Source organism: Callorhinchus milii, unplaced genomic scaffold, assembly GCF_018977255.1.
Source record: "Callorhinchus milii isolate IMCB2004 unplaced genomic scaffold, IMCB_Cmil_1.0 Scaffold1, whole genome shotgun sequence".
Lineage (NCBI taxonomy): Eukaryota > Metazoa > Chordata > Chondrichthyes > Chimaeriformes > Callorhinchidae > Callorhinchus > Callorhinchus milii.
In genome coordinates, this window is record NW_024704742.1 from 125692581 (window position 1) to 125715608 (window position 23028).

The window sequence follows — 23028 nt, forward strand, 5'->3', positions numbered from 1 at the left end:
TGTGATAGAAAATGCATAACGCAACAGGTTAACATTGTAACTGCAGGTTATTTTTCTTTCTCTATTTTCTGCCCTAATAATATTCAGCTATTTTGTACCAGCAAACTGTGCAGAAGCCAACAGTGCTGTCTTGACATCTCAAAACTGCTCTGACCCATTACTGCACATTATCAGTAAGGATTTGTTGAAATCCCACTTATCCAGTACTGTATGTGGAAAAAACGTCTGGAAAAATCCTTGTGTTTATCTTCCAAATATTTGATTCCAGAGTTTTGTTTTTCAGATATAAATAAATATTCAATTTATGTGAGTCAAATAGCATTTGCTACTCAGTCCAAGCTGACTATCTGACTACTGAGAGACATAAAAACACCTTCCAGTTCCCTGTTGTTCTGCGACACAGTCACTTCACATCCTGTGAAGCCATTTGAGATGGTTTGATGATGTGATAAGGCACTATATCAAATGCAAGGATTATTATATGTAACCGGAATGAGATTTTCTGGAGTACAATCATGCATAATTCCTTTTTATTTTAATATAATTTCAACCAAATTCAGATGGTTTTGAAAAGGTGAAGGTAAAATGACAGTTTTTCTTAAAAAAAAGTTTTTTTTTTAGCCTAACCAAAAATTGTGGGTCAAGAAAGCTTTCAAACAATGGGATTTTTCTGCTCTATTACCTGACTGTAGCAAATGGTTTGATGTGTGCTTATAAAGGGATTTCACACTACAAGTGAGCATCAAAAGATTTGATACGCTAAATGAATGGAGCAGAGCGTATCACAATCTCTGAGCTCCTACGTTCTCTTGAACTGAGCTAGCAGTTCGAGGGCGCCATTAATTTCCAGTACATCTTCAAGGGGATCTCAATGACAACAACAACTTGCATTTTGAATTTATATAGCGTCCTTGAACAGTTCAGAGGAGATGCCCTGTAGAAAAAGACAATTCTGATATTTGGGAAATATCAGGCAACGTCTTTGAAAACTGAAAAGTGTTGCTCTTAATGGGAGTAGATCGGTGGCCGGGCCTTGAGCCTCTCAGCCCCTAGGCTCTGGAACTCCATCCCCCAGTGCCTTCGCCTTGCTTCCTCCCTTTCCTCCTTCAAGGCCGGTCTCAAGACCTTTCTCTTTGTCCGTGCCTTTAGCTCCCCTCTCGACGCTCTACCCACTCCTCGCTCCCTCCCTTCCCTCCCCTCACCATTTCCCCCCTGCTTGGGTCCTGACCCAACTGTCCAGCGCTTTGGGAAGTCCTCCCGACATGAAAGGCGCTCTAAAAATGGAATCTTGTTGTTGTTGTTGTTGCTTTTGATGGGAGTAGATGGATGTAGCTCCTTCACAGCAACAAATTTAAATGCACTTGTATTAATTTGAGAATACTGTCTTATGGACACAAGACAAGGTGAAGAACATAGGTTTGATCAATACAATATTCTACTATTCTTAAATACATGAAGAGGTAAAAAGCAGCATTGAATAGATTCAAAACATTTTTTTAATACATTAACATTAATACATTCATGTCATTTCATCTCAGATGTATTTTTAGAATCAGCTTTTCCAGTATGTGATCATATCTAAAGGTGTGTTGATCTAAATAGTTCAATAGTATATATAGCACTTCATTTACACTCACAGAAATCTGCAAATTACATGCCTAACGTTTTTGATTTCCTGTTTTGAATATTGAACAAGCCCCATGAAACTTTCAATCATTGTGTTTTTTTGGTCAGCTAGGTAGCTGATACACACAGAAACCCATCCCCAGCTTAAGAGTATTGAAACCAGAGTTCCACATATGTACGAGACCTGCACACAGAATTTTTCCCGTATCTGGAATGAAATACAAACTTCCTGAAGGAATACACTCTACTTACCTAGTGTGTATTCCTCCAGGAAGTATTAGACCCAGGTTAGAGAGACACATCGTTTGGAGACCCCGGAGTGTGTGTTTGGAGCATTGGTGGAACTTAACAACAACAAAACAAAATTACATTTGTAAAGCGCCTTTCATGTTGGGAGCATGTCCCAAGGCGCTGGACAGACAGAGTTATGGACCCGAGCTGGGGGTCAGGGTGGGGGAAGAGCAGGGGGGGAAGGAGATCAAAAGCATGGTCGAAGAGGAGGATCTTCAGATGGGTCTTGAAGGTGGCAAGGGAGGTGGCAAGGCGGAGGGACTGCGGGATGGAGTTTTGAAGGTGAGGGTTTTGAAGGTGAGGAACACCTTAACCAGCTAACACACATAGAGCTCGACTGAGAGAACTGTCTTGCCACATACTTGCTGCTTGTCCAACTAGGCAACCCTACCCATTGTGTCTTTGGCTTGTAGGATAAACAGGAGCTAAGTGGAAAGAGTCCCTGCTCCCACTAATGATTCCTTGTCAAAGAGTCTCTCTATTTTCACTTTGTGATGTTGACTGGGCAACCAATGCAATTTCTATTTGCTATCAACATCAAGATAACAAACTTATACAATGTCATAACTTCAGGTTACTTATGAAAAGGTGTGATCAGCCAGATATAACAATGTAGGAACTGATGCCTATCTTCTTGAAGCAATCCACTGCTTAGTGAACATGAATGTACCTCATAGAGAACCTACTGATCTTAATAAACCACAACATGAGGGGATATTAATCTGAGCACAATCATATCACAGTTATACTGCAACACGCACTACAGTTATTGACTACAAAAGTGACCAGCCAAGGCTATGTGTCTCCTCGTTCTGAGCGAAAACGGAGGATCCCCAGTGAGCAGGGCCTTGCAGCACATTATAGCTAATCACAAAGAATTGCAAATCTTTTTGTTCATTAGAATGGGAGTTTCCATTCTAAACAAGCGATCAGACAAGTTGCAATTGTTACTGAGTACCCCATCATCAGCCCTCAAAGACACATCAGAATTGTGTTTGTCTTACTGGTTGTTTCCTCTTAATTGCTGAGATCCACTTGAAGGTGTGTTGGGAATAAATTGTGTTCTGCAAGTTCTGTTCAACAACAACAACAAATTACATTTGTATAGCATCAGGAGGACATCCCAAAGCACTGTACAATCGTGGATGCGCAACCGAAAACTTAAGTTCCAGAGAACATAAAACTTCAGGCCTCACTGAGAATGGGCCATTGATGATAATAGGCCTCACTGTGACCAGGCCAGACTTGGGGATAGGCCTCACTGTGACCACTGTGTCACAATCTTAGGCTTAAGACCATTACCTCAAAATTGAAGACTGCAAAATTTGGATGAGTCATAGACTTAAGAATTAATTTGCAAGCTGGTTTTCAGCAATTTGTTAAAAAAAAACTACTGAATAAGGAACTCAAAGTGTTTAGTCATCCAGTTGGGCCTCAATATTTCCCTCGTGGTTACTGTTTGTGAACACAGAAAACAGCCATTCTGGGTTTGTTCGTCTACAAAATACACTGTCGCTACACTTTACAGTGGATCTTGTGAAGCGCTTTGAGACGTCCTCCCAATGTGAAAAGCACTGTATGAAATGCAAGGATCATCATTATATTATTATTCATGAGATGCAGCACTAACTGATATTGAATTAGGCCAGTCTGCCTTGAATCAACTCAGAAGGGCTGATACTCATTCTTGGAGTTTGAGAATGAAGCTGCAATCCAACCTGGCGATGCCCTGAGCTACTCAACCTGGTTTGGGAGTTACGATTATTCAGAAGTCACAGAGGGGTATTTTGGTGCTGCTCCTTAAACAATGAGCAGAATATGTTTAGGAATGTCATTTTAACCTTATTTAGTGTCCAAACACTGTTATCCCCCACATTGCAATAAATACACCAAAACTAGGAATAAAGGACTGTTTTGTCACAAAATTGCACCAAGACAGATAGGCTTCATAACTAACACCAAGAATTTTACACTGCCGTTTGATCACAGTGGCAGGAAGCACAGCATTCTGACTGAGTAAACAGTGTACGTTCGAACTTGAATGAGGCACAACCGTCCCAGAGCATTGCCGCACATGCCAAGGTGTCAACGAAAGGATGCTCCTCTCAGAGCCCTTGGGACAGAATACTCAGATGCTACAAAGAGCCTGGTGAACATTTAAATTAATAGAATAATAGGATCTTACGGCACAGAAGGAGGCTATTCGATCCATCGTTCCTGTGCCAGCTCTTTGAAAGAGCTTCCAACTAGTCCAACTCTCCTGCTCTTACCTCATAGCCCTGCGATTGTGTCCTTTTAAAATACCTATCCAATTCCCTTTTGAAAGCTACTATCAAATCTGCTTTCACCACACTTTCAGGCAGTATATTCCAGATCAAAACTGTTTTCTGGGTAAAACAATTTCTCCTCGTCTCCCTTCTGGTTCTTTTGCCAATTATGATAAATCTGTGTCCTCTGGTTACCGACCCACCCGCCAGAGGAAACTCGCAAATTTACTCACTGAAAGTATGATCAGGTACTAATGGATTCTGGCTGCAGTGAACCATGAAACTGAGGACAAGAAGCGTATTGCCAGGATTTAGAATATTAGGTTCCTCCTTCATATCAACTGCTTATACTCAGTTCACTACCAAGCAGTCGCCTATTAAGTTCAATGGCAAAATCTTCATCGAGTTGCGTCACAGCAAAACTTTTAGAATTTACAAAACACCCTCAGTGCTGTGAGATTTCCATGAACCTCTGTACTGGATAACAGTCTCTTAATCCAGTTCCTAACATGCCATCACCATCATTTACAGGTATTGGTGCAACAATAGTGTGAGAATAGGCATTAATAATTGATTGTTAAAGGTGAATTACAGCTCTGCCTACAGCTTTGATTTTAATCCAAGCGAATGCAGACATGTCTGTCCCTGCAGCTGCTGGGCAAAGCTAGGTAGATGCCAGAGATCTAAAGTCTACAGAAAAACTGATCTGCATGTTGTGACATGCCTGTGTCAGTTTTGCTCAGTTCTTAGCACTCTTGCTTCTGAATCAGAGGGTTTTAAGTTACTGGCTCACATAGAGGCTTGAGCTCCTTATCCAGGCTGATACTCCACTACATGGACATCCTTCTGATGTGAAAGGCGCTGTACAAATGTGATTTGTTGTTGTTGTACCTCTGGGGACCGTTCCATTGTCGCAGGTACCGTCCATCAGATGAGACATTAAACTGAAGTCCTGTCTTCCTGTGGATAATAATAAAAATCCTTGCATTTGATATAGTGCTTTATCATGTTTTCAAGACGTCTCAAAACGCTTCACAGAATATACTGTAAAGTGAATAAACTGTATTTTTGTGGGCAAAACGTGGATGTTAATAATCCCATGATAATATTTAAAAAGAGGAATTTTCCTGCAGTGTACTACCATCAATCTTCCAAATTTAAATGTCATTCGCTTTACCAATGTCTGTGGGGCCTTGATGTGTGCAAATTGGCTGCTATATTTGCCTCAAATACAAACAGATTGCCTACAAATCACTACATTTCAATCTCCCGTGAAATGCTTTGTCACACTTTGAGGAGTTGTACCAAACATAATGACTATTATAAGAACATATTTTATAGAAAACAAAGGAGAAAAGGTACACTAAGCACATAAATTGCATTTCATATGGAATATTATCCATCTGTGAGTGCATCTCATGACTGTATCAGACTCACTGGGGATGCAGTTTGATAAATTCCCAGAAGACTAAGACTAAAGTTTATATGGTCTGAAGCTTGAAACAGCATCCAAACTCCCATAGTACACAATACGTTGGTTCCATTTTCATTCTGTATTAAAAAAACTAATAAACTTATTTTTCTTTTGCATTCCCAAACTTTTACATTTGCCTTTTTCTAGAATCTAAAATTCCCTGCACGAGAGGCTGTTTGGCTGTGTGTGTTGGCACTAACTCCCCACTGAAGCTATTAACGCTAACCTCCTGAGATTTCCCCATACCCTTCAATATTCTTTCCCCTTTGGCTGTTGGGAGTTCGTTTTGGGGTCAATTCAGTGGTACATTCAATATTTAGCACCTTGACTGTGCCCAGATCTTCCATTCACAATGGTGAAGTCTGTGAAATCATTCCCACAACATTGGACTTAAAAAGGAGCTAAACAGTGGCTAAAATCTGTGATTTGGAAACCAGAAATCCAATGCTTGACAGCATTCTGGTTCAAGTGGCACAATTTCTCAGTTGGTAGAAACGAAAACAGGGAATGTACCAGGAGGGCATTGACAGACTAGTAGATTGCGCAAAGAAGTACAGATGAAATTTAATGCAAATAAATGTGAGGACATCCAATCTGGGTGGAAGAGTCAGGATAGCAAGCACATGCTAAATGGTAGCAATATAAAAAGAGTATAAGAGTAGTGAGACCTAGTGGCTGACATAAATAAATCTTTAAAGGATGGAAGGCAGATGGACAAAGCTGTGAAAAAAGCTAATGGAATCCGAGCTATTGTAAATATTTGGAATATGAAACTGAAGAGAAGATGCATAACTTGTATAAATCGTTAGTTAAAATATTAGAATTTAGAATACCGCATCCAGTTAGAATAATGTGTCCCATTTTGATAACCCCAAATTGTTAACGTATTTATAATTAATCCTCATAAGGAATAGGAGAAGACTAAGTCCGTCACTTAGGAAGGACAAGCCATAGAGAGGGGCAGAGAAGATTCATTGGCATGATGCCAGGGATGATTGGTTTGACCTATGAGCAGAAACTAGGGGAACTGAGCCTATTTTCACTGTGCAGAAAAGGTGGAAGAGTGTGACCCAATGGAGCTCTTTAAAAATTGTGAAAGGACATTCATTTATGATAATTAACAATGAAACAAAAGGTGGAAATTAGGAGAAGATTTCTTACTCAGAGGTTAGTTAGGATGTGGAATGCCTTGCTGGATGCAGTGGTGGAGTGCTCCGGGATGCTACCCCACATGAAGGGCGCTATATAAATGCAAGTTGTTGTTGTGGAGATTGAATATATAGTAGTTTACAAGAGTAAACTAGATAGATATCTTAAAAGCATTAACTTGCAGGGATATGGGGGAAAGGTAGGTAAACGGGACTGAATGTGTTGCTCCTTCAAAGAGCTGGCATGGACACAATACCATGTTTTAAATGTCTGGTTCTTTGAGAGTTCCATAGAGTTTGACACTGGGGATGGGATTGGGGATGGGCTGCACCTGGGTATATTCTATGCAATAACTATTTATCCCATTGTCTGTTAACTCAGTCATCTTTTCTCCCCCATCCCCCCCACACCACCCAATTGTAACGACTATAACTCTCAGGTATTGCCACATTGCTTTACAACATGAAACAGGAAGAGGCTTCACCAAAGGTATTTGTTGGAAACTAAGAAAGTGTGGTCTTCTCACGTGACAGGAAGAGTGGCTTTAACTGAAGCACAGAGCACAACTCGCTTCTACTGGATAACGTACAAGCACTTATTCAAGGGTTACGATACATGTGGTCACTACAATACAAAACACAGCTTGATTTCTCCACCTAGAAGAAAGCTTTTTTCTATCATGCCAACACAAAGACATAATGTTAAACAATTACCGTTGCACTTTCAAATTCTTGGCTGTTTTAAACTGAAATCCTGTTCATGTTAGTTCACCCCTCCAATGCACAAATTAACTACATATATCATTAACTAAATCTATTTAAAATTAATCCTCATAAGGAATAAGAGGAGGCTATTCAGTCAGTCAATCATGATAAATCTGGCAATCCCTTTTCCCCACCTTTTTCTATATCGTTCAACACCCTTATGTCACTTGAGGTTACATAGCAAGGTGCGCATTGGAACAAAAACTTTTTCAGTCCGTCTGAAAGTGTTGGAAGTTTGGCCCTAAAGTTTGCAATAAAATGAAGAACTCAGTACTTGCTTTATTTCTGCAATAAATTGCACGAATGCAATCTGTGGTCTCCTGTGCAAAAAACTGTAGAATTTACAAAGTTTAATTACTTCTTGTTTTAAGTTTGCATTTTTCTAAAAAAAATTAACTTGGTTTTACCTAGGGTGCATTCCGTGCACATCTGGTAATGGGTTGTCCAACTTTTCATTTTAGATTATCATCTGTTATCTGTATGAATTGCTTATATGAAGCATTCCCAGGTGAGGGATGCCTCAGGGGTTAAAATCCTCCAACCTTGAGTAAATGGTGTTAAGAGTAACATGTTGATTATTTTCACACCATTGAACATCCAAAGTACCACAGAAATGTACAACACAGTTGGAAGCCATTTGGACCCTGTTTTTGTGTCAGTGATTTTCATTCAATATGAACAACATTCGACAAACCGAAACATTTGATTTCAATCAATTAGCACGGAGCTGCTAAAGCCTCTGTAACCATCCATTATGTGCCCTAATGTGACGTTTTAAGCCTAGGAATTTCATAATGGTGGCACTTTGAAATAACGGATGCCTTAAAATTGAGCCGTCCTTATGCTCACAGCAGTACAACAATGGTGAATATATGGTGGAGGTGAAGAGAAGCAGTCCAGGTCAGAGGAGAGAAGAGCTGAGGATCGAACTGGATACCAAAATTGTGCACTGGTTCAGTGAGTTTGAGACAGAAGCCGAGGAGTTGAAGAGGTCATGTCAGTAAAGGAGAAGAAGATGGGTACCATCTTGTCCACGTTCAGTTCAAGGAAATTTTGGCTCATCTAGGCCTTGATGTTGTATATGTTCCATTCCACTGTGTCCCAAATTTCTACGCTCTGCACATCTTGTGGACTTTCCATCATTATGTTTATGTGGGTCATATTCACTAATTCATGTACAGGTAGCTGCTAAAGGGAAGGATAACAAGTAGGTGAGAAGCTTGGTACTGCACATTAATATGTCAGATTTTTTTGCGATATCCATGTCCTTCTTTCCACATTGAGACCTGGAGGATCAAGTAGCTGCTCAGTAGCTGCTCTTCACCTGCAATGTCAATGATCTCAGGTACTATCCTGTTGCCCTCCTCAATGGGTAGTAATGGTCGCTCCAACAGAGGGTCACCAAGGTCACCCATATCATTTCCTGCACTTCAAATATCTCGGCCTCAAAATTAGGTAAGAGATCCAGCCTCAACTCCAACATATCCTCACCACACAGTACCTCTTGTGGAGGTGCAGAGAGTGGTATCATTGACAGGCAACACTATATTCAATTGTACAATAGTTTTCTGGTGCATCCCTCGACATATCCAGTATACACATAATCAGTAGGTTCTCTTCAATTATTTTCAGAGAGACATAAGGACAATTTTGAATTTAAAGCATTAGGGATCATTCTGCAGCAGTGAAATGCACCAATTTATCTTGCGTGGGTAATCCCAAGTGGCCTTAGTCATAATACATGTGTCTTCTTCAGTCTAGTACTGCGGGGCACTTGATATCTTGTAAGGAAAATTCTGGTGGCTTGGTTAACTTTGCAGGCTTGGTTAATCTCAGTAACTACTGGTACAATATTGAAAATCATGAGGTGAAGAAAATTTCATTATATAATACATTATAACCCCAATATACAGATGGCTGGGCTTAATGTCCATAAGTGAGGTGTGAAAAAATGTCCAACTCTCAGGTTGTAGGGTCAGTGATAGTGATGAAGCTGCTCGTGTTGAGTTTGTGCTCTATTGGAGGAAGCACCATTAACATCACTTCCTAGCTGCATGCAAGATGCAATAAGTAACACCAGCAGTGACCTGATGATTCACAAGTCGGACATTTGTTGCTGTAGGAAAGTGTCTGGTCAACACCCGAAGCCTGGTATACACTTCCGGTTAGCCCAGATCCACTGTAATTCAAAACTGCACTATAAGCAAGCCAATCCTACACTGCGGGGGTGGAGGGGTGCAGCATGACAGGTTTCTCCTATACATGGGGAAACGTAATTAGATGTGACATCTCAAAGTCTTCATATCAATAGTGTTTAGAAAGCGGTTAAGGTTCATGTGACTCAAGGCTATACCAAGTCAAAAGGTATCTAAAGACAGAGCCATTACAACAGTAAATCAGGAAACAAAACTCGTGGTGTTATGCAGTTTCCTTTTCCCCGCAGAAAAAAACATGCAGACAGTGATAAACATGAATACGTATGGCCTGTGCGAAATTGGCTGGCAGCCAATGGATAGCATGGTGTCTGTTGGCTGCCTGGACAGTTTGTGAGCTGAGATACAAACACACCTGCTGACAGGTTCCAATACACTTTAGGTTTTCTGAAACAATCAGCAAATAAGCCTTTTTTTGTCAGGACAACTTAATTTCCCATTAACTGAGCACTCCATGAAACCTTACGCCAACTTTGCATGTAAAACTACAATTCTCCCTCCATAAATTTTTTTTTGTTGCATAGAAATTTGGGCTGACAGGCCAGAGGTAAACTAAAGCCTCCTGTAATCTTCTGCGTCAATAATATGCTATATCACAGCCTTAGTGGAATACCTCTGGGTTCAAGCAATGGGTACAACCTCACAACACTGAACATATTTGGAGAAGACAGTTTGCTTTGCAGTTGCTCTCTGTGTTACTTTCTCTCCAGGCCATTTCTCAAGCAAACGTTCAGTCACTTGAGGCTGCAGCCTAGCCGATGCGCAGACAGGGGGTGCAGAGCCTATGTACAATTGACTGACACCCACAGAGAGAGTCAATCAGACGGGCCAGGTGAGTTCAAGTTATTTTATTGTGGCTTTCCCCCTCTCAGACTCATCTTCCCTGGTTCCCACGAAAACCCACCCAGCTCTCTCACACACTTGACACAGGTGCCCCTCCCAGGCACCATTCAAGCCCACTTTTGCTCACCATTCAAGGCTACTCCAGGGTTCCTGCTCTCCAGCTTTCGTCAGCTCACCTCTCCCCCTTTCCATCTGACCCCAGATTTTATTTTTTTCCAAGAGTCCTTGAAAGGTTCTGGTCAGCCCCTGAGCATGTCATTTCCATTTCCTGCTCAGACCACCCACTACCCTTACTGAGATACAATCAATTCAGTTACTAAATTAGGAGCAGTTTCATGCTGTGAGGCACACAAACACATTTGGAACCACTGAATCCAACTTTTACTGAATAGTATTAATTTGGATGGCTTATTCAATACTAAAGTCCATTGGGACTCTGTGACATTGGGATATTTCACCAGAATGTCAGTCTCCTGTATAATAACAACTTTTCCTACCATTGTTTGAACATGCATTGGAGAGAAATGACTGCCAAAATAGACTGAGAAGAATTTCATTCAGTTTCAAACTTGTGCTTAAATCTCTACTTTCCATTTTGGTTGGAATTCCAGTCAAAAAATATTTGTTTAAACTTATTCTACATTTATTAGGTGCTTTCACATTGTGAAGACATCTCAAAGCTCTTCACAGGATTTAATGTAAAGTGTAGTGATTTTGTATTATTAGTAAGGGAACTACAGAACAAAGTAAATGCTGAACAGTTTAAGCAAGAGCAGTTTATAGTTTGCACCTGCAGTTAAGAAGGTAGTGCTTTAAGCCCATAATTTGTTTATTGTCATCCCTCACGCTTTCAACACCTCCCACCTTGATTATCCCAATGCACTCCTTGCCGGTCTTCCCAGCACCACTATAAACAAGGTCCAAATGATATAAAACTCAGCCACGTGTATCCTCACAGGTACCAGGCTCTGTACCCCCATCACTCCAGTTCTTGGCAGGTTCCACTGGCTCCCTGTTGCAGAACAAAGCGCTTTCAAAATCCTCACTCTCACTTTCAAATCACTTCATGCCTGGCATCTCCCTAACTGTCTGATCTGCTCACACTCCATTCCACTACCTGCTGCCTTCGCTCAGCCGGCTCAGGTCCTCTGCACGTCCCTCATACCCTCCGCTCCACCAATGTCTTCAAATATAACACCTGAAGATTTCCTCTTCGACTGTGTTTTCAATCACTTGCCCTCCTTTTCCAGCTCACCATCAAACCACTTTGCTGTTAGCGCTCTGAGACACTATCCAGATGAAAGGCACTATATAAATGCAAGTAGTTGCCGTTCTACAGTCACTACATTTGACAGTAATTGCTTGTAACTGAGTAATTGAGACATTTTGATGGTAAAGCCGCTAGATCAAATACAAGGATTAGTATAATTTTTTCTGTTTATTATTCAGAATCTAAAAATCCTACCGCAAAACGCTTGTCGTACATGTGCTTGAGCAAAGTGATCATCACTGGATTAGTGCAGTGTGCCATAGGCTGAGAGATGGTTTTAAAACTAGCCAGACCTGCAGGCTCTTTCCTTCTCCCCTTCGCTGCCCCCAGTTCCTCAATGCTAATACTAGGCAGCTCACTGAGTTGTTGATAAAAAGTAGGGAAAATTAACAAGGATTCATTCCATCCTGTGTCCCACTTCAGCATACTGAACTGTCTGGCCCTGTTGGTGTTGAGGGAAGGCCTGGCCTGTGTCAGCCTGGCTTAGTTGGTAGCACTCCCACCTCTGATCCTGACGTGAAAAGCGCTATATCAAATGCAAGGATTATTAAGGTTAGTGGGTTCAAGCCCCACATAGGGATTTGAATGTGTTATTGTGTCGGCTGAAACTTCAATGCAGTGCTGGATGTCGCACTATGCAAATTGGCTACAGTGTTTCCCTACAAAATACAGATTGACTACACTTTACAGTAAATCTTGTGAAGCACTTTGAGAATCCGCCCAACATGAAAGGATATGTAAGAATGATGATTATTATCATTACCATTAAAGCTTGAAGGTGTTTTGTGGCAGCTTATTGCTCTCAAACAGAGCCCATGATACACAGCCTCATAAAACAAGAGGAATGTAATCAAAATAAAATTCCTGGGTTGAGTGAAAAATGTTTCTGTTGTTATGCTGAAATAAACTTTATGCACAAAATAGAGATGATAAGAAATGCACATCCATTTACCAGGACTGTGTAAGGAACAGTGCACGTCCTTTGCGTTCACAGGCCATGGTGTGCATAATACGGGCATTTTGGCAGCCAGCTGTAATCAGACACAAGATAATAAGAATAATCCTTGCATTTGATATAGCATCTTCTCACGTCATTGAGATGTCTCAAATCGCTTCACAGAATATACTGTAAGTAGATTCACTGTATATTTTGTGGACAAAACACGGCAGCCAATTGCACACAGCAGTGTCCCACAAACAGTCGTGGATTGAGTGACCAAATTGATGAAGCAATGTTCATTCAGTCTCCAGCACCTTCATTTAGTTATAGTCCAGATCAGTGGTTGCCAACCTCTTTGGCCAAAACAAATGTTTCTTTGATTGAATATTTCTTGATTTATGGCATAAATCTATGCTATCATGTTACTTCTATGATTATTTTGCTGGCCAACCCAAATCACCACTGGTCTAAATAATAATAATCCTTGCATTTGATATAGCACCTTATCACATCTTCGAGATGTCTCAAAGCACTTCACAGAATATACTGTAAAGTAAATTGACTCTATATTTCATGGGCGAAACACGGCAGCCAATTGCGCACAGCAGTGTCCCACAAACAGCCGTCGACTGAGACACCAAATTATTATTATTTTTTTTGACAGGATTATTACCCCCGCAAAGCGATCCACCAATCGACTAACAACCGGATTCCTACTTAGCGCCAGGTAAACAGAGGGATGTGGAGTAAGGAAATTTGCCTAAGGTTTATGCGCTGCCCGTGAATCGAAGCCAGGTCCTCTCGCTTGCGTGGCGAGTGCTCCAACCACTACGCTGCAGGAGACGCGTCTCTTCCGTACACTTCGAGACAGTGGCAAGTTAAAAAGTGCAGAATGAAGATAGTCAGCGAAGGGGAGTTCAGACACATGATTTATGTCAACAACCATCCTAACCTCACTTTTAAAAGCGACTGAGTGGATCACAGTGGATTGAGCCGGAGACTTGTTTTGCAGCACATCGCGTTGAGCAAACTGCTGAGCACAGTGCTCGGAAACCCAAAACCAATGGGCACATAAAAGCAGGCGGATGTTTCAAAACCCTTCCGGCTTTATAATTCTGCTTGAGTGTATGCACCGCCTCCCCCAACCCTCCACACACACACACACACACACACACACAGCAAGATCACTTCCACTATCTCCTATTGCAACAAGGCAGAAAGAAAGAACCGATCCCAAGCCATGCAAAACATAACATCAGCTCAAATTCCCCCTGGTCTCAAACAAAAGCCCCAGACAGTAACGCAGGGCGAATTCAGTCAACAACAAGGGGCCCCCACGTTAACCTGCAAAGCTCCAACACGTCCAAATATCAATGCAAAATGCCTTTCCAGACGTAATAACCAAAGGACAACTGCGGCTCAGGCCAACTGGGATTGCATTCGGCTTACAAATGAACCAGAACTTTGTGTGTTTTTTTTTTGCTTCCAAATAAGGATTACTTCGCGAAGAATCTGCAGCGTTTCATTTGTTATTTTAGCGCTTGTTAGAATCGGTGGTAGTAAACACATACAAACCCACCTCTCACAGCCCAGCGCTTCGTTTAGGTGCTTTATCGTTATTATCTTTGTGACCAGAGCTTCCAAATGTTCTGCTCCCCCAGCAATGTGGTGGGAAAGTATGTTACTGTATGTACCATCTATGTGTGCTGCAGAAAGGGACACAGTGCCTGGGTGTATGTCTGTATATATGTGTATTGCAAATCCACATAAATAGCATTTTTTGTGTGTTTTTTTGTGTTTTCCTATATGTGTTACATAATACAGCGAATTGCACCAAGGGTGTGCTTCTAATGTTTGTTCCATCAGACCACAATTATAGTCAAAAATTACATTTTTTTAAAAATGTTAGCAAATTCCTGATCAGGTGGAAAATAATGCGATTAAGTGCAATGAACCCTAACCAAAAAAAAACCTAAAAGAAAATAACATACGAATTCAGTAACGTGATGTATGAATTTTCCAAACCTTGGACTGTCTGGTGTTTAGCCAAAGCAGATCACATTTGATCTAAATGATGGGATTGTGTTTACAAACCTGACCATCAGTCACTTCTCTCTTTGCTCAGGAAATAGTAGGCATCAACACAACATCCCCCCCCCCCCCCCCACACACACACACACAAACGACCACAAACTTTTTTTTTGGGTGGGTGCAGGAAGAGAAAGAAGAAATAAAACACAACCCTACCTCTTTGATCCTCTTGTGTATGTGAATGTAAAGGTGGAATCCGTGTATCTGAAATCTAAACCAAAACCAAAAACAAAACAACAGTAATAATTGCAGGAATTTCTTGAATTGCAAACCGCCTGGAAGGATCCGACAAACTGGATTAAGCAGATAGACACGTTAACAGCCAAACCATCAAATTGCATTTGAAATAAACCCAAGGATAGAGAGGGAGAGGGGGGGAGGCAGAGAGAGCAGGTTAGGGAGCTGGTGGTGGGGGGGAATCGTTATCCGTTCTTCGCAACAAGTGTTTCCTTCGCGACAACAAAAGGTACAATGTGTCAGGGGCGAGAGGCGATGATGGGGATGGAGAGGGGAAATGACTGAAATCTAAATGCAATGCTAAATACTGGATAGACAATTGCATTTCACCTTTCCATCGAGCTCCAGCAACCCCGATGGCATTAAAACAGCACAGTGTTTACACGATCGCACTGTAAAAAAAATATATATATATATGTGTGTATATATATGTGTGTGTGTGTGTGTGCATAAAAAAGACTGGGGTGGAAGGAATCGAGCACAATTGAGGGTGGATTTCCCGTGTGTGTGTGTGTGTCTGGTGTCTGTGTCTGTGTGTAGAGAAAAGGGATGGGAAGAAAACAATGGCTTTGCGTGTGTTTCTCTCCCTCTCTCTCCCTCCTCTCTCCCCCTCTGTCCATGTGCATAACAGTGGAAAATCGACAGATGCCTATATTTTGTAACGATAATAATCACAGAGATAGATAGATAGATAGAGAGATATATTTCATCTCACCGGAAAACAGGCAGTCCTTGTCCGCTTTGCACCTCTGTAGGACGTGTTCTATGTCTGCCTGTATCCGCTCCTGCCGCGAACACATCCCCATGAAGTGTCAACAGAGACAGAAATGTTTCTTTTCCCCCTTCTTCTCTTTCTCTTTCTCTCTCCTCTCCTCTCTCTCTCTCTCTCTTCTCTTTTTTTGCACCAACACACACACACACACGTACACGCACTACTCACTCCTCACTCACGCCCCCTCTCCCCCCCCCCCCCCCTCCCTCCCCCTCAAAAACAATATTACTGTGGGGGAAAAAAAGACACAGATCGGCGAATAAATAAATGGAAAAGCCAACCAGCTCTCAGCTGCGGCTGCTCAAGGTCATAGTCCCCTGTGTGTGCTGCAGGTGGGAGCCGAGCCGAGCCGAGCTGGGGGGGGGGAGCCGGGCCGGGCTGGGCGGGCTGGGGGGGGGGGAGCCGGGCTGGGCTGGGGGGGGGGAGCCGGGCTGGGCTGTGGGGGGGGGAGCCGGGCTGGGCTGGGCTGGGGTGGGGAGCCGGGCTGGGCTGGGGGGGGAGCCGGGCTGGGCTGGGGGGGGGGGGAGCCGGGCTGGGCTGGGCTGGGCTGGGGGGGGGAGCCGGGCTGGGCTGTGGGGGGGGGGAGCCGGGCTGGGCTGGGCTGGGCTGGGGGGGGGAGCCGGGCTGGGCTGGGGGGGGGGAGCCGGGCTGGGCTGGGCTGGGCTGGGGGGGAGCCGGGCTGGGCTGGGGGGGGGAGCCGGGCTGGTGGGAGCCGGGCTGGGCTGGGCAGGGCTGGGGGGGGGAGAGTCGGGCCGGGCTGGGCTGGGGGGGGGAGCCGAGCTGGGCTGGTGGGAGCCGGGCTGGGCTGGGGGGAGCCGGGCTGGGCTGGGCTGGGTGGGGGGGGGGGGGGGGGGGGCGGGCTGGGCTGGGCTGGGTGGGGGGGGGGGAGCCGGGCTGGGCTGGGGGGGAGCCGGGCCGGGCTGGGCTGGGCTGGGCTGGGTGGGGGGGGGGGGGAGCCGGGCTGGGCTGGGGGGAGCCGGGCCGGGCTGGGCTGGGTGGGGGGGGGCTGGGCTGGGCTGGGTGGGGGGGGGGGGAGCCGGGCCGGGCTGATGTGGGCTGATGTGGGCTGTGGGGGAGCAGAGCTGCTCACAGCCAACACTGTGCCACCGCCTCTGCCTTGATCTCAGCTGCTGACAGATGACAATAAAGTGATCCAACTGCTCTTCTTCACACAAACACACTGTACTACGGGAAGCCACAGACTCCACCAACACACACACACATCACCATCACCACTGCCATCTCTCCTCCCCCATCCCCTCCCTCCCTCCCTCCCCCCTCCCCTCCCCTCCACCCCCCCCTCACCGAGGCTCCTCAGGTTTCGCGATTTCGAAAAGCTCTCACACAGCACAGAGCACAGGTTCACTCAGAAACCTGTAAAGGAAAGTGAGAAGATCTTTCTCTCTCTCCCTCCCTCTCTCTCTCTCCCTCTCTCTTCTTCTCCCCACCCAAACACACCCACACCCACACACCCCCACACATTATTAATCATTTCACCCGGTTAATCGTTTCGCCCACCAAATCTACTTGTACGGTATATTCTGCGAAGCGCTTTGAGACGTCTCGAAGGCGTGTTAAGGCGCTATATCAAATGCAAGGATTATTATTATCGGTTTCTATTCGGGGGGTTGGGGGAATTGAGTCGGGTGGACAGGAGGGAGGGAGAAGGAGAATAGTCCTTCTATCTGCTCTGGTTGTTTTGACCTGGAAATATTGAACCAGGTTAGTTATCTTAATGAAGGAACACAAAAGGGAAAACAGGTGAAATGTAAACAAAAACAAGACGAGGAATCAGTGATTCCTTAAAAGCTTAATGCATAACGCCCAACCTTAACTCATTTTTATCCCGTGTGATGCATCAAGGGGCATAATAATTCAATACATATTAAACGTCAATCTCATAAACTGGACATCGCTGCATAAACCTGTTAAACCTGTTAAAACAAGTTAATGCAACAGCATATAAATTGCTGCATATATCAGGTTTAATCAATTAACATGATTAAATTTGGTATTTGGTATTCTTTTTACTTGAAGTTTTAAAAACTGCAACTTTACTATTTTATTTATTCGCCCACAAAATATGCAGTCAGTTCACTTTACAGTATATTCTGTGAAGCGCTTTGAGATGTCTTGAAGACATGATAAGGTGCTATATCGAAAGCAAAGATTATTAGGAATATTATTGATCAAATACACTATGGATGGATGCAGGGTTTGTTTTTGCAACTAATGGGGTAAACCAACTGAAAAACGTTCATTCCATAACCACAAAATGTTCATTCTATAACCACAAAATATGTATTGAATTTTGTTCATTAAATAAGCCTGATATATGTAATTGTTGGAGATGTCATTCTGTAATAGAATAGAAAATATTGACCCTTGTCTTCAAATCCTTTAGCAGGAGGACAATTAGCCCCTCATGGGTTAGAACATAAGAACATAAGAATTAGGAGCAGGAGTAGGCCATTCGGCCCCTCGAGCCTTCCCCGCCATTCAATAAGATCATGGCTGATCTATTCTAACTCCACCTACCCGCCTTATCCCCGTATACCTTAATCCCTTCATCCACAAGAAATCTATCTTTTGCACTGACTGCTCGACCACATGTAACACTGAATAGAAGATTCACTTTGTAAGGTGACTAGAAACCATTCATTCAAATCCTGTTTCTGGAAATCAACAACAACATAATTACAATTGTATGGCGCCTTTCACGTCAGGAGGACGTCTCAAGGCGTTGAAATTACATTCCACTTATCCTGGGAATTTGGGTTCCTACGTGCCAACCTTCAGCATTGTCTGCACTCCGTTGCTTTTTAAGCATTCATATTCTAATGAACTGTTTTATTTACAAATCGATCTTCAGTTGGGTTCCAACACAATATTGCAGTTTTTTTGGTTTAAGCAGGCAACATCTACTGTTGGGGTAAATCCATATAACAGTACTTTTTTTTTACTATGCTTTATTTTTCAGGACAGGGAGGCCATGAAATAAATTTAAACAAATAAAATCAATCTTTATTCAGTCTAAGTCAACTCGCTGTAGCTTTGAAATTAACCTTTTATCCAATTACCTTCTTGTGTAATATTTATTTATTAAACAGTAAAATACATTGTATGTTATATATTGTTTTCTCTCAGTTTGTATTTGAATCCTACTGGCAGATCAAGTTAATAAAAATATAGTGTACAAATATAATATATCTATTTGTACAAAAGCATACTGTTCAGTACAGTACATTCTTTACGTTCATTCACAGCTTTAAAAAAAGACAGGCTATTGCTTTCCAAACACATTGGAGAACAGTGGGATATGCATCTCATTTTATGAATGGATTATTCATGCAATGGAGTGTGAGGTTATTCCCACTAATTCTAATATTTCATAATATCAATATTTCCCCCCTTCTCAGTCACCTCAACAATGTCCCACAAACAGTCGTGGACTGGAAGGGATTATGCCTGTTACGTAGAGAAGAATGGAGGACCAAATGGTTTTGCAAGGGCAGCTACATAAATCCTTGAACGTGTCAGAACAAGTGGAAAGAGCCATGAAAAAAGCTAATAGTATTCTGGATTTTATATATAGGCTTATAAGCTATAGAGTATAAAAGTAAGGAATAATGCCAAGTTTGGCCAAATCATTGGTTAGGCCACATTTGGAGTACTGTGTTCAGTTTTGGGCACCTCACTTCAGGAAGAATGTCATCCTGACGTGAAAGGCACTATACAAATGTAATTTGTTGTTTATGGGGATGATACCATGGATGAGAGGCTACAGTTATGAAGAGATACTGGAGAAGTTGGGTCCATTTTCATTGCAACAGGAAAGATTGAGAAGGGACCTGCATTAGCACAACATTTTGAGGGGTTTTGACAGGGGGAATAAGGAGAAACTATTTCCACACAGGGAAATCAGCGATCTGAGGCAGAGACACAATAAGAAGAGCAAAAGGAGAGTTTAGAAGATTTTTTTCTCAGACAGAGTCATCAAAACATGTAATGTCCTGCCAAGTAAGGTAATAGAGCCAGAGTCTGTTGTGGGTATCAACAAAAACGACTTGCAGGGTGAATCAAAAGTCCTGAGTCATGTAGACGTTTACACAGATCAACTCATAAACTTTCACGAATGCAATGAAAGACATCTCCTGTCATAGCTGCACACTCTATGAATGTTATCCTAAAAGAACATATTTAATAATTAAAATCATCTATTTGTGAGGACTTCTGATTAACCTTGTATTCACCCTTCAAGTGAGTAATGTCTCGGAGCTCTTAGCAGCAGTGTGGTTTGACACCAAGCTAGAAAGAGAGGGGAAGTGACCGAAAGAAAACAGTCGAAGAGGAAAGTTGTCAGCTGTGATATGAAGAAGGGCAAATAGGGGGCAGGAAGGAAGGATTGACACAGGGAACTAAGTATCTGACACAGGAGATCGGGTTCAATATACTGTACACAGTAATACAATTCGTCATAATTTTATGTAGGCCGTTTCTTTAAGGTGGAAAGGGCTTGTAACAATAGCTGGAGATTATTGTAGTATTCCCTATAATATCATTCCAATTATCTTCGCCTTTCTTTTTCCAAACATGCTTGATCCTGGACGTCCCTATAGAGAGAATGAGGTATTGGCGCAGTTACACCTGACTTCTGCTTTCAGAATCTCAATAAAAATTCAGCTATCACTGTAGGACAATTGCTAGCACACTTTTGTCCCTGAGTCAAAAGGTTGTAGGTTCAAGCCCCACCATCCCACTCGGGGATTTTGAGCTTGTCTAATGATTGTACTCTTAGGGAGTGCTACATTAAATCCAATGATACCTCCAACAATGACACGTTAAAAGGAGGCACCATCGGCCTATTCAGGTGTACGGTAAAGATACCATGATATTGATTGAAAAAGAAAAGGCTGTTTCTCCTAGTGTCTTGGCTACCAATCCCTCAGATAAAATTGATCATTCACTTCATAGCTGTTTGTGGGACACTGATGACATAGCAAATTCTGTCACTGCATTTATAGTAAATCCTGTGAAGCACATTTAGATGTTTTGACAAGATGGGTATGAGGTACTGTATGAAATGCAAGGATTATTAATATTATAAAACAGAATCATGTGAATGTTCACTGGAACAGATCTGAATTTTTAAAAATAAATTATAACCAAAATCTTTGGTTTAATCCGGGTTTGAGAATCATGCTTAGTTTAATAGAATTCTTTAATATTTATGTTTATAATAATAATCCATGCATTTGATATAACGCCTTATAATATATAATGATATATAATATAATAATCCTTGCATTTGTTATAGCACTTTTCACATCTTCTAGACATCTCAAAGTGTTCATAGGATATACTATAAAGTGAATTGACTTTATTTGAGGAGAAAACGTGGCAGTCAATTGCGCAGAGCAGTGTCCCACAAACAGTTGTGGATTAAGTGACCAAATATTTTTTTAAGGCGTGCTTCACAGAATATGGAATGCAATAAATTACCTTTTTATGTTTTTGCACAGTTTCACTTCCTGTTACCCCCTTCAAGATGAACCGTATTCAAATATGATTGGATCTGTTCCTTTTATAACAACAGATTAGTGTCAGTTCTATTTTTCAGCATGAATGCCTTGGGCAATGCCTAGAAAAATAATCCAAATCAGGCAAAGCAGCGACTGTGCTAATTCAAGAAGCACAAGCCCACTATGATGCTATGTTCTGCCTTTCTACTTGAAAACTGGAAATAAAATTGTACCATCCTAAACGCAGCCTGAAGTATGTATCTACATCACAGAGATATAGATACATACTACATCTCCAGTCTCTTCTGTAGTGTTTCATCTCCAGCCTCTTCCCTCCATACTGTGTGCTGCTGCTTACATTTGTTACACCTTGTCTGGCCACATGAGATTTACGAACACAAAGTCAGCGAATAGTCACCACTGCTCATCCAGGAAACTGAGTGGAGATAACCTGTCCACACAGCACAGCTCAGTGTGTGACTCAGGAGCATTGCATTGAAGGTAAGAGAAGTAAGAGACTTTTTCACAAATTTAACCCAATTGTTGGAATTCATCATTCAGGAGAAGCTTGGCGTTTTTAGCTGGTTAAGTTACAGCAGTACTCCAAAGCCTACTTTCAGACCACCAAGCCTTGCCTCTTGCCAACTTGCATCTAATACTCTCCGGAAATAGAAAAGCAGGATGCGTGCCTCCAGGGTGAGAGTACATATTCATTCCAGACAGAGAGAAATTTCAAAGTGTAGGTGACATATTTGGTGAAACGTCGTCTCGTTCGGCGTTCCTCAGGGTTCTGTTCTCGGTCCCCTCCTCTTCACCTTCTATATGCTCCCCCTCGGTGACATCATCCACACATGGGGTAAATTTCCACCGGATGACACCCAACTCTATCTCTCTGCCTCCATCCTGAACTCCAGGACTACTGGCGTCCTGACCGACTGCCTGTCCGACATCAAGTCCTGGACGAGGGACAACTTTCTCCAACTCAACGTCAGCAAGACCGAGGCACTCCTGATTGGCTCATGCCAGCGCCTCCGCACCTCAGGCGCTGGCAGCATCAGCCTCCATGGCTGCACACTCAACCTCACTAAGCCAGTCAGGAACCTGGGTGTCTTGTTTGACTCTGAACTGTCCTTTCTCCCCCACATCCGTGCCATGACCGGCACTGCCTACCACCATCTCAGCAACATTGCCAGACTCTGCCACTGCCTCACCCCTCAGGCTGCTGAAACCCTGATCCATGCATTCATCACATCAAGGCTCAATTACAGAAACTCCATCCTCATCGGCCTCTCCAACTCTTCCCTTCACAGGCTGCAGCTCATCCAAAACTCTGTAGCTCGTGTACTCTCGCACACCAGGCTCCGAGACCCCATCACTCCCACCCCCGCCCGACTCACTGGCTCCCCATTTCCCAAAGGATCGAGTTCAAGATCCTCGTCCTCACTTTCAAGGCCATCCATGGCCTTGCCCCCTCCTACCTCTCTGACCTACTGACTCCCTGCCAACCTGCCCGCTCCCTCCGTTCAGCGGGCTCCGGTCTGTTTCATGTCTCCCGCCCGAGCCGCCCTA

At 42.9% G+C, this 23028-nt stretch overlaps 1 protein-coding gene across 3 annotated transcripts in view; it reads right to left on the bottom strand.

Annotated features, from left to right (window-relative positions):
* The window catches only part of parp8 (poly (ADP-ribose) polymerase family, member 8), a 169832-nt gene extending 153794 nt beyond the window's left edge, over nt 1-16038 (bottom strand). For 2 of the 3 annotated variants that reach the window (XM_042335361.1, XM_042335349.1), the window contains exons 1-3: nt 15881-16038; nt 15085-15139; nt 5076-5144 (exon numbers count right to left, since the gene is read on the bottom strand). In XM_042335361.1, coding sequence (XP_042191295.1) covers nt 5076-5144; nt 15085-15139; nt 15881-15971 — 215 coding nt within the window. In that variant the 5' untranslated portion in view covers nt 15972-16038. The remainder of the gene's footprint in view (nt 1-5075; nt 5145-15084; nt 15140-15880) is intronic. The other variant, XM_007892207.2, reaches the window with a different exon arrangement.
* Nucleotides 16039-23028: the final 6990 nt, after the last annotated feature.